This window comes from Strongylocentrotus purpuratus, unplaced genomic scaffold, assembly GCF_000002235.5.
Source record: "Strongylocentrotus purpuratus isolate Spur 01 unplaced genomic scaffold, Spur_5.0 spur5_scaffold_5, whole genome shotgun sequence".
Lineage (NCBI taxonomy): Eukaryota > Metazoa > Echinodermata > Echinoidea > Camarodonta > Strongylocentrotidae > Strongylocentrotus > Strongylocentrotus purpuratus.
This window is the reverse complement of record NW_022145611.1, coordinates 21,764,326-21,783,893: the sequence shown is the minus strand read 5'-3', so window position 1 is coordinate 21,783,893 and position 19,568 is coordinate 21,764,326. Positions and strand designations below refer to the sequence as shown.

The 19,568-nt window shown below is 36.0% G+C and overlaps 1 protein-coding gene across 4 annotated transcripts in view; it reads right to left on the bottom strand.

Annotated features, from left to right (window-relative positions):
- LOC587412 (1-phosphatidylinositol 4,5-bisphosphate phosphodiesterase beta-4) overlaps positions 1 to 19,568 on the bottom strand; it is a 93,675-nt gene that overhangs the window by 45,054 nt on the left and 29,053 nt on the right. For all 4 annotated transcript variants that reach the window (XM_030998806.1, XM_030998807.1, XM_011678827.2 and 1 more), the window contains exons 4-5: positions 19,264 to 19,323; positions 3,671 to 3,820 (exon numbers count right to left, since the gene is read on the bottom strand). In XM_030998806.1, the coding sequence (XP_030854666.1) occupies positions 3,671 to 3,820; positions 19,264 to 19,323 (210 nt within the window). The remainder of the gene's footprint in view (positions 1 to 3,670; positions 3,821 to 19,263; positions 19,324 to 19,568) is intronic.

Below are 19,568 nucleotides of genomic sequence, written 5' to 3'. Positions count from 1 at the left end.
GATCCCAAACACGTTCTAAATTCCCAGTTCATGACATTTTCTTGCTCTTCAAATCTTGACCTACAATCAGCTAGTAAGTAGCCTTTGACATTTGGGCCAACTAAACACACCATCCCCAAAAAATTATATAAAAATCAATTCTTTTTTGTCATAGAAATTCCTGTAAACGACTGAGGCCCCTATAAAGTTGCATTTGATCATTGCCATTGTGACTGTCACAATTTGCCTGCATCGTTGATAATGAAGAAATGCGAGTATCATTTTCTTTATTAGCATGAGAGTCACCATGAGGTAAATGTCATGCTTCTTAGGTTACCTGTTCAAATTGCTGACAGAGCTAGCTAGACAGCTTGCTGCATGGTGCTATTCCCATTGAATCAATGTGGTCTGATGTTCAAGAAACACCTGCTATACTTCAGTGCTTTAGATACTCTCTTACATTATGATAGTGCTTACATCATGTCTGCTATCTATATTCTTTTAAAATATTAGATTTGTGCAAAGGTATCTCATTGAGACATAAATATGAACCAATGAACATAGTGTACATCTTTTATTGATGATATTTTTGTGTGTAAGATTGTATTTCTAGAAGAAAATTAGTAATTCCATTATAGTTGAATTTATGCTGATGTAGAATTAAGGGAATCTTTTCAAGTCCAGTTCCAATATAGGTTAGCAAGCAAAATATGAAAATGTGATTCTTTTTTTTTTAGGGGGGGGGGGGGGGGGGGAGGTGGGAGAGCTAATGTATTTGACAGTTAAAAAAATACAACACAGTGCTTCTGCTAGGTGATGTGATGAGGCTGGTGGGGGACACTTGGTATCATGAAGCCTTAGACTGTTGTTACTATTATTTGTGACAAGTTCACAACTTCAACTGCACCTCGATGTAAAATGAAGGTCCTTCCCCGCGTGGGTTTTCGGCAACAAAACAACAACAACAACAAAACAAAAAACAATTTTTTTTTTGGCCCCCAAAATAGGGGTGCGCCTTATACACAGGTGCGCCTTATACACAGAGATTTACAGTTCATAAAAAAATATAAAGTAATCCAATTCATGAATACTGTACATTGTTGGATAGATTCATAGAATCAAATAGGTTTGCAACTAGTTTCTTGCATTGAAAGAGATCGAAATAGTAATATACCCGTTACTTATCTGCCTCATCCATCCAATCAGTCATTTTAATGAAAATCAACTGCTATAAAGCTATATCCAGCCTTCGCTCTCCCTGGCTATTTATGGATGTGTTATCGATTATTGAGGCTACATGAGCTATTGTATACTCAAATCAGCCCCTGGATATCCTCTCATTTACAAGTCCTAACCACTATTGTCATGGTGCTGTCATCAATTATCAATCGTTATCCTTCCCTGTAATCAGTCTAAATATGGTCAAAAACAAACCTTTCACATGTGGAAATTTGACAGATTGTTAGTCTTGAGGATATTCATTTAGAGTAATGGCTCATCTTAGTCTATTTAATTAAAGAAACTGTGTTTCCAATTGTTTACTAGAAAACAAAGCATCAACTTCCAGATTATGAACATACTAGGTATGTCTCCATCAGCTCACGATTGCCAAATATCCCGCTATTTCTGATTTGGGAGATAAGCCCTAAGTTACAAATCGCATGTTCATCAGCTCCAAACTCGAGATCTTGCTCAGCGTTTGCGCATAGTGCGAGTCTTTGGGCTGGTGAAGATGCACCGGACAAATAGCGGGATATTTTGAAAACTAGCCCAAGATATCTTGGGATGATTATCTTGACCAAATATCCCGTTAATTGCAACTGCAGGTTGATGAAGAGGCAAATTAGCTGGATAATTTGCGATTGGGTACTTAAAATAGCGGGTTATCTCGAGCTGATGATGACAGGCCTACTGAGACTGGCTGTTTATCATCTTGGTGAATTATTTTCTCCCAAAAGGTTCATGTAAGGTGACCAAGGTAGTATTGAATTACGAACCACACAGGGTAATTTCAATCACTTGGTCCTCCCTGACTCTACTATATATAGGATTGATTTCAAAGGCTCTTGGTATTAGTTCAAGTAAAAGGTTCATAAAGTGAGAGGAGGAGAAAGAAAGAGTCAGTGACAAAAATAGAGAGAGAGAGAGAGAGAGAGAGAGAGAGAAATTGAGAGACTGAGAAAGACAGAAGAGAAAGAGAGAGAGAATTATTCATGTGAATCAAAGTTGAAAAACACTGGCAATGCAGTGGAGACTGTGGACAGACAGAGTATGGACTACACTGATAGAGATAGATTTTAATGTACCGATATATATTGTCATTCCACTAAGCAACAGTTTCTTAAAACACATATCAGAGTGTGAAGGTGTGGAGTACACGGCTCCAATGCCCTTCATGGGTGTATGCAAGTATTGACATGCAAGTGTTACATTTCTCCTCTCATTCACTCCTTGCTGGAAGTATTCATTTCACACCATTTCACATGCCTTCATTCACTCAGCGATCGAGTACTACAAGATTGGTTGATAACTTGTCCATGCACTCCCCTCATTTGCTTTCTTCCATCTTCCCTTCCTCCACTCTTATTCCTGAACTTTTCATTGCTATTTTGCTGTTCGCCTTATCTCTTATTTGCTTTAACCTATATTGCCCTATGTTTTATATCATATTTTCTTGTTTCATCCTGTGCTAACTTTGATTTCAAAATCTTTTTTTTTTTTTTTGGTCTCTCTTTGTACCCCCCCCCCCCTCTCTCTCTCTCTCTCTCTCTCTCTCTCTCTCTCTCTCTCTTTCTCTCTCTTTCCCATTTAGTCATTTCCCTAATGCTGTCATGCTCTCCTTTCCACTCTCTCCTAATATGATTACATTTGATCAAACACACATTGCAGGTGCCACCTGCCTGTGTTACCATGCATCTCTCCATCCCATTCAGAGCCAGTCTCCCCACACCCTAAAAAATAGATCAGATAATGGACGCTGCTCGCATCCCTCGTCGTGGAGAAAATCATCAAGGAGAGATGCATTCCAATCATCTATGCACTCAGCTTCATCCCAATCCACCAAATGGTTGCTATATATTTAGCTGGTTATAAAGAGATTGATACTGGCACCTTCTATCTCATGCTTCCTTTACTCTCTGCTCCACATTTTAATATCATCATTTTCTCTTCCAGTCCTCCTGTATTGGTTCACTTCATTTAATTCTCCTCAATCATCTTTTTGTCCCAACATATTCTTTCATATTCTTTTCCTGACTAATTATTTTCAGTCATCCCTTATCCTTATCCCCCTCTCTCTCAAATCTTATTGCATCTTTTAACAAATATCCCTCATTAATTCAATATTCTTGTCTAATATCAAGACTGAGATATTTCAAAATTACATTTCATACATGAATAACATATAAAGCAGTGAAAAAAATACACGGGGGCTTGGGGCGAATTAGCCCCTGAAAGTCATAAAAGAGCCCAACAAAAATTGCATAGAGTTCAATGAAAAAAAAATTAAAGAGTGTTATTTTCATGCAAGTAAGCTTGAAAAGTAGCCCCCAAAATTTTTAAAGTATTTTTTCCCTGATTTACAGAATTCTCTGCCTATTAACAGCCCGAAACTACAAAATGGCTTACTATCTTAGCACGTACAATGTATACAAGACTAATATATGAGGCAAACGTTTATGTGGATACGTACCTGTGCTATTTCAGGTGTGCTGGCAACCATGTGCATGTAGTTGATATTGACAAAGTCCAAGCCACTGCAGATGGTGATGGTGCGGTCTTCAATGTTCCCTCTACCAAACGGGTCCAAGATGGAACCAACTTTGGCCAAGTATCCTACATCCTGTAACAAGAAAAAGAAAAGAAAGAAAATTAGGTTTAGACCCAGACCCTTCACAAATGCATTTTCGAAAAAAGCAAGTTCCTCATGAAAAAAATGACATGAAATCTCTTTCTTTCTCTCTTGGAAAAACTCCTGAAAGCTGGAAAAAAAAAGTAGTGTGGTCAATGTGAATGTGTATTCCCTTCAAAGAACTGAGTAGAATTACAGCTATTCAACCAAGATGTTCCATCATAAAATTTGAAATCTTTCATTCCAATCATACAATTTCTAACCAAAATAGTAGCTCACAGTATAACATTACTACGAGCAATACATTTTTATAACAATCAAATAAAGTGGGAAACTAAATTCTAGATTATAATTTCATCAAGACTGGGCATCATTTGACAATGTAATTGTAATGTAATCTTACACCACCTCAAGCATGTTTTATCATCTATTCTCTACAGGGGGTGGGGGTCACTCATCCTTTCTTATTGTAGTGGAACCTGTCACCCTATTGTAATTCCTACTGTCATTATCAGAGAAACCAATTGGCCAATGCTTCCGACAGAGGTTGATAGATTCAGTGACATTTTCCTTAAGCCTGTTAATCATCAATAATTCACAATGCCTGGTTTGAATGTTTGTCTCTGTGGTAAGTTATGCAGGCGGGTAAGTTGGCACCTCTGGGTGAGGAGAGGGGTGCGAATCATCTCCCCTGTGACCCAGATGGGGGTAGAAAGAGCAATAAGATACACCCATCAAATTGCACCTACAGCTGAATTGTTCGTAGATAGATGAGTAAAAGTGTATTTCTCCTGGAGAATGGCTGAGAGCTTTGAGTGCAAGAAATCAGGCAGAGAGATTAGTAACGGAGTGGAGGAGGAGGAGGAGGAGGAGCAAGAAGGGATATATAAGGGAGATGTTGAGAAGGTTGAGAGGTTTTGTTATCTTGAGGATGCAATCAACAGTAGTGGTGGATGTGAGATTGCAGTGGTGAGAAGATGCAGATAGGGAGTGGATGAAGTTTATTGAGCTGGTCACGATTCTAGTTGGTAGATGCTTTAAAATGAGTATAAAGGACAAGATTCAGATCTATCAGGGATTTCATTCATTTCTGCTTATAATATCTTCCTATCTGAAACATGCTTGCATAATCGTGTATAAAATATATTAAACTTGTCAAAAGAAACTCCAGTGTTATGAATCCCTTCCTTAAATCGATATTATACTTATACCTTAATAAATAATCCCAAGATAGTATGGAATCTTTCAAATTTACAATTTTGCTAATATTATGTCAAAGTAACAGCGATTCGATATATAAATAACTTTTGTAAGGCATGAATCCCCCCAACATGATCAAATATACGCACATATCAGACCTAGGGAAGAAACACTCAACGCTCCGAAAGTCTGTCTATTGTGAATCAATATGATTCATAAAATCAATGCATAACCTGATAGTCCAACTAAAACCTTCATCCTCCTACCCTGGTATTCACTGCAGGCATGATTTACCTGCATAAGGCTCATTTTTTATTCATGATTTTGATTGAAGAAGTGCTGTTTTGCGTACATACCCCATGTCCTGGCCTACTTTCACTTGTCTACTTCAGGGAATGCATAGAATTCAAATTCAGTAAGACTTAACAATTGAGGTCACTGCAAATCCTTCTAGGGTAAGTCTTGGTATGCTTCAAATATTGAATATAACCCTTACTTTAAAAAGGTTAAGCAATACATATCTTTGTGATATATTAATATTACTGCTATAGAATATTGCTACACATTCACTCCACTACTAATACAAACTACTACCAATAATAACGATACAGGGAAGCTGGTCTGATTTTAAGGGAATAAAAAGACAGTTTGTACATGTCATATTATTGATGCTCAATAAAAGAGGTATTAAGAGGTACTCTTTGTGATGAAAAAGGTGTGGAAATTGGCATTATCTTATTTGTAATGCCCATACGCTTGATAAATCTCAAACTGCAGGTGCACATTGGAGTCATGATTGGCTAGTAGACGGAGAGTAATGAGTCTCACAGACAAGGGGAATAACAGATGCAATGGACCTTATCTAATACAGATGTGAAAGTGGTCAAAATGACTAAAAGCCCTCACAAATTACCTCTTACGAGTCACTGCATGTACCATTCACCAGATGTGTAATGATATGCATAGTGGTTTATTAAAGCACCTTTCCTTCCAAACAGATCAGATTAAGTTATTGGTCGGTTACATAGGCTTACATGAACTTATATGTATATTGAGATAGGCATTTGAGACTGTATGGAGAACATCTGTTTTATTGCCTTGAAAAATAAAAGATCAATTTTGTTCACCTATTTCATCTAAAACCTTGACATCAAATCATCAGTAAACATATCAGTTTAAAACACACACACAAATGAAAACATTTCTATTAAATTCAAGTGCTGTCCCATCTAAATCAAGGTACAAAATACTTTCCTCTAACGGTTTTGATATTCAGAATGAGTAAGGTAAACCACAGGATTTTTGAAAAATTGTGAGATTTTTTGAAATTATTGAAATGGAACTGGGTTTAGCTACCGTAACCTAATTTTCACAAGAGTGGTAAATCTCAGTGAAGAATCAATTAATAATTAGTAAATAATACAAATAAAGGTTAGGTTGACATGATTAAGGCAATAGCTTGGGGGAGATCACATGTGGCAACGATTCAACCTACATATAAGTCATGTCAGATATCAAATTTCATCAAAGAAGCTATTTGGACGCAAGATTTTGGCTGGATGCCTTTTGTGTAATGCAATTCAAATCTGCTTAAATGTCAGGTTTGCATATAATAAATAGTCCGTCTCAATCACACAGAATTTATCACACATATTCAGTTAGCTCACACATTGAACTAATATTGTGTTGAAGAATACTCTCACCATAAATCACAAAAATCTACAAAGTACAAATTTTGTCTTCACTCTAATGTAATGAGTTCTGAAGTCTTTCAATGGACTCCCATCACCGTCTTAAAGAGGGGGGGGGGGGGGATGAACAAACTTTTGCAGGTAAATTGTTTTCTATTTCCAGAGTTATACGTTAGCTCTGTTGGTATAAAGGGAAATACATCATGACATAACATGGAACAACAAACTGGTATGTAGAGAAGGGAAGTATATTGGTGCAACCAGCTGAAAACAATTGGATAGCGATTAGGTGAAATTGGGCAGAGAAATATTCCAGAAGAAGAAGGGCAAGAAGGAAGGGGTGCTTTGATAATCTTCATGTGAATTTGCCAAGATGAGCTTTTATCAATACCTTCCTTTTTTGTTTGCTGGTCACAAATGCAACAATATCTATTTTATCATTCTTGAATTATTTATATTCTGCCCATGTTTTTGTTTTTCCCAATTCAAAGCTTCCCCATTTCACAGCTGGAAATTGAATATTCAATTTAAACGTATCAGAAGCAACAATCTTGTGTCTGTTCTTTCCTGTGAACTTGTAAGATGATCCTATAATGTGGAAAATAGACTGAGAAGCCTGAATCCAGAACAACTTATTGACTCTTGGTGCATTCTGTAAATATAGATTCACAGGTACATTTCCTCTCCTTCTACCTGCAGAGGTAGAATGAATGGATTCAACTGGCTTATGCAAATAAAGATGCCTGGAATGGTAACATGTGATGAGTGGAGAGAAAAAAAGTACCCGGTTTCTTTTGCTATTTTCCCACCTACCATTTAATATTCTTTCTTTTCGTTGTCTTGCTAATCTTGTCTTTAATTCCCTTTAATTTCAAAATGTCATATTTTACTCTCTCTATTTCTCTAGCTTTTCAATGATACCCCTTTTTCTCTTGCTTTTTTCTCTTCACTTGTTTTCCTTTTTCCTCCTCTCATACTAGTCTTCATATTTGTATTACCAAATGTCAGTCTGATCTAAAATGGTACAACACAATGGTATCATGATAAGCAAATGCAGCGATGAATGAAAAATCCCACAATGTGCTCATATATTTTTCTCCAACTCTCCTCTGATATAAGCGGTAGAATATGTATCTACAAGTCAATAGTATATATGATACAAGCCTGTTATTGCAATATTAAGTACTTAAAATCTGCATAGTCATGAAATGTAACATATCACATGCATGCACATTATATTTTGTACTTGTACATTTAGAACCTACTGTAAATTTCTCAGTACACACCAATAAATATTGCATAAGTTCTTTCATCCCTATCCGAATCTTAATCACAGCTACATTATCCAGCAGGCAGCGCATCGTCGTGAACCAGTAAAGGTAAATGTAGCGTAACATTGAATGCATGCCTTGATCAGGAGTACAGAGTAAAGGCAGGGACCATTTAAAATGTATGTGTTGCCTTCCCAGACCACAATGTCTTTATCAGAATGTGACAAGAGCTGATGCACAACTACCAGGGCCGAGCAGTTCTTATGAAAACCCTACGATTGCCAAGCGATTCGCTGCAGAAGATGAATGACGTCAATATGTCAAACGGGCAGGGCTTCGCAGAATTCTTGATTTAATCATTGCCAGGATAGATGTTATGTATCTTGTCTTTATTGTATGATAACTCCCAGGTTCCCGGGTTGTAACAAATACCCTTCTCTTACTTGACATTAAACAACCATGTTTCTCAGAATCTTGATTCTCTATGTTAATCATTGATTTATCCATTAGCTGGATCTATTCTAATGCAAAGAACCTGCATATAATAATGTCTGCTTGTTACATTAATTTCAGTTCTCTCTAAATGCATTAGGTACATGTTCAAGAAAGATAGCTGAAAAACAATATTATACTTATCAATATGTGTGTTTAATGATACAAAACAGAACTGAATTCAATATGCCCGGTATTTTTGTTTTGAAGGGTTGGCTCACAAATTAGTACCCTTTAGTTATTTTCAATCCTGTTCCTTTTTTTGTGGAAAATGGGGAATGTGAACTGAATTGCAGAAAAACAAGAAGAAACTAAAGAAGACAAATTTATTGACTTTTGTCCTGGCAGTACATCCCTCGCATTTAGTTGTATATACAGTGGTGCCTATTGAGAGCAGCACTGGTGTGACGTCAACCCAATCTGAATTTGATCAGCAGGCCATGTCAATGACAGAACACATCACCATACAGCTCCAACAGGCCCTGTTTATGTGCAGTGTGTATGTCTGTGTGTTCAGAGAGCTTCACAATGACACAAACGTCTATGCGTGGGACTGTACGTCGGAGAGACGAGGGAGTGTGTGTATATGTGGGTTCGGTGGGTGTATGTGACAGCAGTATTTGCTCGAGGAAGGTGTTGTGCATGTGGATAAGAAGCTTGTGTGTGGATTCTAAAATAAGATCTCACAGCAAAGCTGTATGTATAAGTGTTTCGACACAAGTAGTCTTTGACCAATTCTTTATAAATCGTGCATCACAACTTAAAAGACTTCAGATGATGATCAGTATTTGATTTCAATATATCCAAATAATTGTAGTAATTTAAACCATGAGTAAATTTTAATAAACTTGATACACTATTTTGGTCTGAATTGCATTCACACTCTGTTGTTGAAGTTGATCATGATGGTAATAGAAAATCTACTGATGAGATTAAGAAGAATGTACCTTTAGATGAAAAGCCAATTATTGGCTACAATATCCTTACTGCCGTGAACTGTTTTTGGCACTTTGAAATGTGAAATTACTCTCAATTTTTTTTCCAGCATTAATCTCAAATAAAATCCATGGGCAATCATTTTCCCATTGCACTGTTGTTTGAGAGATTTTATCAATCGATAAGTCTTAACCATGACATTTAAAACTGTGAACATGCTTTTTGGCTGTGCACTTTCATGTGTAATTGCAAGGGAGTGGGTGTGGGTGTGACAGATTAAGTGCCATTCCTACAGATAGCTATCTCCATAGTGTTCGCCATACTTGAGTCTTGCCATTTAGAAATGAAAATGGGTCAATTTCACCAATGGCTTTTCAACAACCATGTGTAAATAAACATTCCACTGACGGCTTTCCATTCGCTACTACGTTTTGTTTACTGCGTCTAGTAAACTGTGAGAGTGCTTTGTACTGGTTAATCAGAATTTGAGTCTTTCTCAACCTGCAGCTCAAAGTCTTGTCAATGAACGTTTAATTACTATGTTGTTTTACCTTATATAAACACAGTTTAAAAACATGAGGAATATAAATGTCAGCATACAGGAGAACAGAATTTATTGAACGTTACAGACAGAGTAAGCCCTAAAGATTAAGTGTTTGTCTTGCTGCTCCAAACAAGACATTTGTCCTTCTGTCAAGATAATATGGGGGTGGACATCGAAAGAGAATAACTATAGAGAAATTAAGTGTGGAAAGAGAGAAGGAGAGAGAAAGGGAGAGAGAGCGAGAAAGGGAGAGAGAGAGAGAGGGACAGAGGGAGAGAAAAAAGGAGGGAGGAAGAGGGAGAGAAAGAGAGGGAGGAAGAGGGAGAGAGAGGAAGAGGGAGAGAAAGAGAGGGAGGAAGAGGGAGAGAGAGGGAGGAAGAGGGAGAGAGAGGGGAGAGAGTGTGGGGGAGAGAGGGTGGGAGGGGGAGAGACAGTGTGAGAATGGGGAGGGAAGAAGTGTTAAAGACGAACAAGAAGAAGGGTTGACCTGTTTTCAATTTATTTGTTTTCTGACATGAAAGAAAGAACATCACTTCAAAATCCTATACGTTCATATCTTCTAAAGATAGTATTCTATCAACTACACACAGCTGAGTCGTTATATTCCTTCCTTCTTTTACGTTTCTTAAAATAAAAACCTCCTGCATATATCTACAGCATGATCATACCTGTCTTCCATCTACTTTTTCAGTATTGTCCCATGGTAAGTGACATAATCAAAATATATTTCTCAACTTTGTCATGTTACACAAAACTATCCTTGACTTTTTAGGAAAGCTTTTGACGTTGATCACTTGCAATCAAAATTAAACTAGAGCTGTCAAATGGTTATGTCTGATTGGGAAGCCCCGATTGGGAAGCACTGTTTGGGCTGCAACTAATGTAGTGATGATTTTTGACTGGTCAATTGTGATCTAGGTCGAGTTATTTTTAATGTGATTCTGATAGGTTAATCATAACCTGGGTTGAACTCCAATTCGATTAGTTCTTAATTGGTCAACTAAAGATTGAGGTCGAGTTTCTAGTTGCTTATTGGAAGATGGTTTTGGGTGCGAGTAATTGTATGTGCTGGTGTTTTATAGATTTAAATGAGCGTTATTGTAAAATTAATACAGCAAACACAGAAACTTGAACGCATACTGTATTGGCTGTATTTCATTGGCTCTATTTCCAATTCGAAGACAATAATTTCTGTACTAAATTTCCTACATGTGTTCTGTCTATCATAGAATAGGACGATATCAGTATAGGTTTAGAATAAATGATAAAGCTATAAGTAATTGACAGCAGGATTAACTTGACCCTTGTTAAAAGGGTAGACTGCCCTTCAAGTCTGAAGGTTACCTTGAACCTCTTGCTCAGAATGGATGAACAGGAAAGGATACCTGCTCATCTGGAACAAACTCTATGTGGCAAGGAAAGGAGTCCACTAATGCACTTTCCTATCTATGACAGCTTGGGTCCATTCACATATGAGTATTAAAGGATTATAGGAAATCTACAGTGTCTAATTATACAGTTTTCTCTGTCAGAAAAATGATATGAATGCTGTTTTACGTGGTCATGACTAACAGGATTATAATAATCTAAATATAGAATATTATCACATTCTTTTAAAATTTGTTTTCTTGAAACAGTGAGTCCACAAATATCATGTTTTCATGAACAAGCAGACATTAAGAGTTGATTCTTGATTTGCTATATCAATATTGTGATTAGAAAGCGTGAAATTTACATGCCTTTTTACAAATATGTCATGTAGTAAGAAGTAACATTTTTAATCCCAACATTTACAGGTTCCCTCTGGTTAAATCTAACTTTTAAGTCAGAAAATCTGGACAGTATTGAATCGCCATTTACAACGTGCATGCAATTACTTTTTCAATACTTGTGTAAAAGTCCCACACCATGAAGCGATCTGTAACAGATTAGAGCTAGTGAGATCTATGTGCAGCAATCTCGCATGCCCTCATGAAAGTTCTCCCGTATGCAAGCAACCCTATAGACGAAGCTCTTGTAATGGATCTAATCTAATTTCCTTCAAGCTACTCTATTTGGAAGTCATTACATGATGGGCATGCCCAAACATATGCTTCTCTAACTACTGTTTAAAAGAGAATTACCCATCTGTTACCATTATTTCATGGGGTGCAGAAGTAATATTGATATACTGCAGGAGGAGTATACTGAAAAGGTGCAACGTAGATATGGGCGTTTGGTGATCTCATAGTTTCTGAGTAGCTCCTTTGTATCACCTACATGTATAAGGTATAAGCTTCCCACTAAAACAATTTGAGTTTTTTTTTTTTTTTTATGGCTACCATTATTTGAATTAGTTTGTAACATACAAATAAGGACCAATATACTGACATTTCTTGCATAGGTGAACATGATATATGAAAATGGCAACCTCAAGCAAATATTTCGTCTAAAATTGAGCAGAAAGTACTAATATTTTCACACACTGGTAATCTTTTATATCGTCTGCTTGGAGCGACAAAGGCATTAAATCCAGAGTTAACAACAGAGCTAAGTCCAACCAGGCTCCACACTGATAAGGCTACACAAATGTTAATATGACTATAAAGACAATCAATCTTTTTCATTAGATTTAATGTATATTCCAAAGCCTTAACTCCTTTGATTCGTTTTAAAGGCAGAGTATCATGTATGATGCATTCCATACCCATCTAGTTAATTATGTTTGCCAAATTTCTTTGTCGTATTCCTCACCCGAAAATATGTGAAATGCAAACATTTGAAGGCACCAATGGAAGAGAGAAAATTGGAAGGCACAGGAGCATGGAATGGTCACGGAGGCCATAGTTTCCCTCATAGCACAGCCGTAATTGATAAGAATAACAAGTTTGGGATGAAATTGAGCAGTTCTAGTTTCTAATTACAGACTCCGATAATTCAATTATGCAGCTCTGCTCACTACCTCCCGGGCGAGGCATAAAATTTAATGTAGCTTTTCTAGTAAGTTGCTGTGCATTGCAGATTGAAAGCCGACTCCTATTCTCTCTCTCTCTCTCTCTCTCTCAAAAAAAAAAAAGGAGTATAGATTCTGCAAAGCTGGCTCGTTAGTATTCTGTATAACGTTTGCATATCTATACAAAATGGGAGATAGTTAAATTGCATGGCATTTCATGAGATCGTGTCTTTCCACTTGCATTCTAAAGGGTAAGAATAATCTTTAAATGTAGGAGCTTTCTTACTCTACTAGAGCAGAAGGAGTCTTTATACTAAGTTATGCAAAGTTTTCTTAAAATATAACAACTTCACTGTTACAATCAGAAAACAATATCATTTTCCACAAATAGGAGTTAACTATCTGCACGAGTAAGTTCATTTTCAAAAGAGTAAGAACAGAGGCGAGATGTGATATGACCTGCAACGTGCATTTCATCATGGTTCAAATATAAAGAATGGCTACTGCCTGGGTGACCTATTACAAGTGATTTGTCACATGGAACTTCGTGTTGTATTCTGGTAGGCTAATGGGTTTGAAAACTGAAGTCTCATCATTCCTGTCAGACATCATGCTGGCTTACAAGCCAGAGGGTAATGGCTCCATTTACTCCTATTCATGCTCAACCTCTTTCTCTTATTAACACACAAAGGACAGAAGTCAACATGTGTCAAGGAGAGTGAAATTCAGATAATATACGACATTCAAATCTCTTTTTATCATCCCATTGCTCTGAAGAAAAAAGAATACAACAAAAATACAAAAACAAGAAGAAGATCCTGTCATCAACTTGGATTACCTAGAGTTCAAGGAATAAACAATTTCAAGAATAGAAAATATCCATTACTAACACGCACTAGGAAGAAATGTCTACAATCAACATTGTATTTATATGTTTTTCTACAATCAATGAATCCAAAAATTAATAGAAGTTTAATTCACGCTTGTAACGGATTCAATGAAAATATCATTTTCTTTTATCATTCTTTTCTTTATCTAAACACAAATACCAGCTCATGTGTCTAGCAGAGCCTTGGGGGTGACTTCCCTGCTTTGATAGGAAACACTGTTCAAACATTGGTTGTTTTAGCCTTACATATACCACTTAAATTATTTTCATAATGCAGAAATTCAACCTCCAATGCATGACTTCAAATTTCACATCGTAAGTGATATGTATCATTTTCAAAAACATTAAATTTGTTGGTCTCCCATTTCCCTTTTCCATTTGTTCTACAGATTTTCCATCTTCTCCACCTTTCAAATTCTTCATTCAAGCTGAGGAATGCTTATAACTCCAAGCCGCTCTTGTGAATATTTTGTAAGACATTCAGGTATACCAAGGTGTCAAGGTTATTGTAGAGAACTTTATCTCCTCATACTTGTCAATCTAAGATGTGTTAAGCCACCTTACATGGTCTCCATAAATCAAATTACTAAGCACTTCTTCTCCTTGAATGTACAGCCTATATTTCTCTAAACATACATTGATGATGATATGTAGCTCAAATGCGGAAATCAAGAAATGCTCTTACGCTCATACGTTCTTAACTAATGCTATAAATCTAACCCTCTTTAGTAATATTGCTGATAAAACATGTTCAAGAATGATGTCATAAAATGTTAATGTACAGCCTACTGCTAAGTTAATGGCAGTGGGTGAGCACAACATTTATTTCTTGGTACAAGTATTCCTTGACAGCCCCTATTTCATTTATTTATCACTTTCTTCTTTTGACTCCTTTCTTTGCCAATTTCTGTTTTTTTCTTTTTTCTTTCTAAACTTATTTTTTCTTCCCTCTCTCTCTCTCTCTTTTCTTTTTCTTTAAACTAATCTCCTGTCTCTCTCATCAATATTTCCTCTATTAACACCTTGCTTTTTCCACACATTATAAATTCTCTTCTTTATTTATTAAATTCTAAGTTTTCCTTCCCCTATTTCATTTCCTTGTTCCTTTTCATTTTATAATATTTTGTTTACATCTTTCTCTTTCTCTCTCTCTTTATCTTATACTCTTCATCTCTCACTATTTGTATCTCCCTTCTTCACTTCTTAATGATCTAAACAATAAAGAACAGAAGCATACTAAAATGATCTTTCAGAGCATGGGAGTGATGTTCTTTCACAATTACCTCACTACAATTACCTCACTACTCTAAACAGGGCAAAAAATATGAATCTGATACTTGTTAGATCTCAAAAGAAGATGTATCGGCTTTCATCTTCGCTAAAATTCTGTTCCAATGATGTACTGTACTCTTTGCCAGTTCTGAGCCGTGCGTCATATGCTAACTTAATGCTGGTCACTGTCCAGAAATATAACCAATCAAATTAAACCACCCAGACAAAAAGTCAACTTTCTCTCTAACATTCCCAACATATTAAAGCATATAAATGTATTAGGGTACAGTCACTCATAAACTCCCACACATGGTAGATTATGCTCCACTAACGAATCCACCCAATGAAATATCACTTCTTCATGCCACTTATTTAATAAAAATATATAAAGTGCTTAATTTCAAAATCAGATTACACTTAAATGAATTACATTGATTATTCAATTCAGTACTATGGAGAATGCACTTTACATTTACAAAACTTAAATTTGATAACCAAAATGTAAAGTATCATTCAACCTTCTTCTTAATTGAAATTTGTGCAAAGAGCCATGACATCTGAATACATGTACATGTATGAAAACTGTTAAGTATATATTAAGGAAGATTTCTTGATTTTGTTCTTCTGTTTTCCATGTCCATTTGCTATACACATTGATTATTTCTATTTCAACAAAAGTCATTTTAAACAGATCTTTACAATGTTACCAGGAGGTTCATAACAAATTAAAACATCAGAAATATGTCCTTCATTCTTGGAGAAGCATATTTCCTTCATTCTTGGAGAAGAATATCATAGGATTTGTGGAATACAGTTAACTTGCCTCCAATGCGGTATGTAATAAAATGATTTAATTCACAATAGAAAGTATAAATATAAATGATGATGATTTGTGCACACTGCACATGGACTCACTTTTTTTTTATATTAACATCCCTTATAAAGTAAATCATTAACTGTGCAATATTGACCTATGAAATAAACACATACTCCAAAAGGGCATATAGCTGACTGAGTTTCCTCTTTGTATTTGTACAGAATATGATGAATAAATTATAAAAGAAGGGCGAAAAAAGTGTAAACTTGGTCTAATTAATCAACAACTGTTTGAATTTATATTTCAAGGCAGAATTTTGTTGGGTAGCATTGTCAAAATTATTTCCAGCCAACCTTCTTCTTTAGTTGAGGATTTTTTTTCTTCTTTCTTTCATGTGTTTATTCATGTTTTAGTTCGGGTTTCCTGCTGAGGGTACCTTCAAATCACTAACACTTTCAATCATTCAAATAAAGTATACCAACAAGTACAGTCACTGCACTTACTGCAACAAGTTGGAAACTGAGGGATGCAAAATATTGTTATGTAAAAAAAAAAAAAAAATGTGCTTCTACTTTTACTTGATATAGATGAGAGAATAGCTTGCTACAAGTATAGAGATTAGATTTCATCCAAACAGAGCTAAAGGAAGAGGTACCCGTAGATTCTTGTTGAGAGCTGCTATGAGCAAGGATGGCATAATTTGATTTCTCCTCCAGTGCTGACATTCAAGTCACATTCTTGTACAAAATGATAATTTGATTCGGAGCTGAGCAAACATGTCAGTCTCAAAAGCATGCATTTAGACGGACTTCTTCGTTTCGCCACATTGCCAGCAAATTCAGTTGTCAGTCTCAAAAGCATGCATTTAGACGGACTTCTTCGTTTCGCCACATTGCCAGCAAATTCAGTTGTCAGTCTCAAAAGCATGCATTTAGACGGACTTCTTCGTTTCGCCACATTGCCAGCAAATTCAGTTGTCAGTCTCAAAAGCATGCATTTAAACGGACTTCTTCGTTTCGCCACATTGCCAGCAAATTCAGTTGTCATCACCATAGAAATTACGATTGCAAAAATTTGCGTTCCTTTTAAGTGCAGCAAGAAGGTAATTACAATATGGCTAATTCAGTTTTAAAAATAATAAAAATAATAATAATATGCATACCTATTTGTTACTCTGTGATACAGTACAAGATTCATGACCGACATGATAAATGTAATGCATAATAAACAATTTAAATATATTTTAAATTCTATAGTAAAAAGTATGTGAAAATTCTAACTCGTAACTTTTTTCTCTCACCTTTTAAAATTTCTCTCTTGCTTTCATTTAGGCATAGGTAAATATCTAATTTACATTTCATTGTATTTTCTTGGTCATGTATTTGCTTTCCTTTCAGGACAGGATTTATTTGAAGTGTACACGACTACCTAATTACAAGCTTATGCACAGCCTTATGTGAACAGAGCTTTCCTTACTGACCACTCCTTCTCATTCAGCCTCCCAATCATATCTCCTCTCATGTCCACATCTTCATTTCAGTCATAAATGTCTATCCTCTCATTCACCACTAAACTACCCCCCTCATAAAAATTATACCCGGGTGTCAATAAATATCCACAAATTTAGCTGCACCTCCACGATATACCAGCAGGTATCTTGCGCTTCTGTGAAGATCGATCGCACGCAGTGACATTTATGAAGATTGCTATCAATGTTTACATTTCCTGAAAATTGTCAATAAAAAAACCTGCTTGTTGAGATTGGGAGAAGTACTGCACCTTTTGACAAAAATTCATGCTTTTTTTTTCACAATGTGAAATACTGATGGGAATTTCTAAGGAAACAGCTCTGCTTGGGTCTGCATGGGTCAGTATTAAAATTAAAGATATTGTCAGTTTATTAAACCGATTTCATTCTTTTATTAAATGAATAAATATTTAAAAGTGTGCCCATCTAAAATTAATAATGGGTTTTTATATACGTTGCATATAATTCCCCGCCCCCTCCAAAAAAAAAAAAAACACCCCATGAGGTATGAAAGTTTGATTTTCAGAATCCACATGAACAGCTTATAAACAATATACAGTTTCATACTGCAAATTCATCTTGATTTTCATTTCAGCATTAAACATAGAGATTCCATAGAAAGTTGAAAAAACAAAATTCATAACCGATTTCCTTTTTTAACAATCGCCATGATTTTAACTTTGAAGATCAAAAATTTATTAATGATTTCAAGAAAAAAGTGAGAAATAGCACTGATATTTACAAAGCATTCTAGATTGCACCTTACAATCACTAAACAGCAAGCACTTTCACAAACAAAGACAAGCCAACAAAAAACTACACTCAGAACTACGTGACCAATCAAGTTTAACTTGTGGTCCCACATATTCACTATTGTGTCGAGTGTTTGCTCAATGCAGGCACCCACTACACTGGCTAAACAGACCCAGAGTCATGAGCCAAGCTTTGTAGCCTCCACACGCTCTCTATTTGATCAGTGTTTGTTCTGGCTACATAAGCCCATTACAGAGTATTTCCTCAACTCCTTTCCAAAGCAAATTTCATCACCATGATGCTATTTGGTGAGCAAATCTCAGTCATTTTGAAGGAAACATATTGCACCTCTCATGGAACAATCTTGGTGACTATGCTTGCAGTTTGGAAAAATGATTTTTGTACTAATGTAAATGCCAAATCGAAATTTATATCAAAAGAAAAGAGAATGAATATCTATTACAAAATCCTAAATATACTTATTAAATTACAACTTAAATGTCCCTTTAATAAAAACTGGCAAAATCCAGAAACATGATGGATTAAAGGTTTAGAATGGAAGGATGGCCACTCCACCTACCAGTAACTTCCTGACAGATTCTACGATATTGGGAGTTAAAGTAAAATATTCCCAAACATATTATTCATGAAATACGCTAAGAACCCCTTTCTTCATCATAACCTTTTTCTACATTCAATAGCTTACAGATTCTAATTAGCTCTTTGAGAATTAATTAGTAACTCTACAGGAGAGTTCCCACATAAAATAATAATTGGCTGGGCTCCCAGACATGACTGAAAGTTGTTTACCAATCAGCTATCCAACTTCTCAAATCATTGGGTTCCTCGAAACATGAACACTACACAAGAGCCTTCTATTTCTAAAATGGTTTTAACCAGAGTTAATTCCTTATTTCTTCTGTGAACCATATTTACACTTCACATGCATGTTTTTTTTTACATACCATTCCATGTCTAGATGGTTGGTGATATTACATCTTGAAAACTGCCATGGTGGATATAAAAATGCTATATGACTCCACCTGCCATGTGAAATACAACAAAAGGTATTACAAGAATAAAAGCAAACATTGGATAGGTGAACATACCTTCGGTGCAATACCCTTTCGTACATCATTGATCTGGGATAATTCTAACACCTGCCCCTCCTGAAAGAAAAAAAAGGAGAAATGAGAAGAAGTTATCATCATGTTCATGGTGACTTCATCTTAATTAAAATAATATGCAATGAGAAACCGACTGATGGTCTCTCATGTGCAAGATATTGACCTTTACCTCACCTACAGTACTTCCCCCCCCCCTTCTCTCACTCTCTCTTTTTTTAAAACTCTCTCTCCCTCTCTCTCTCTCTCTCTCTCTCTCTCTCTTTAAACTCCCTCTCCCTCTGGAAATT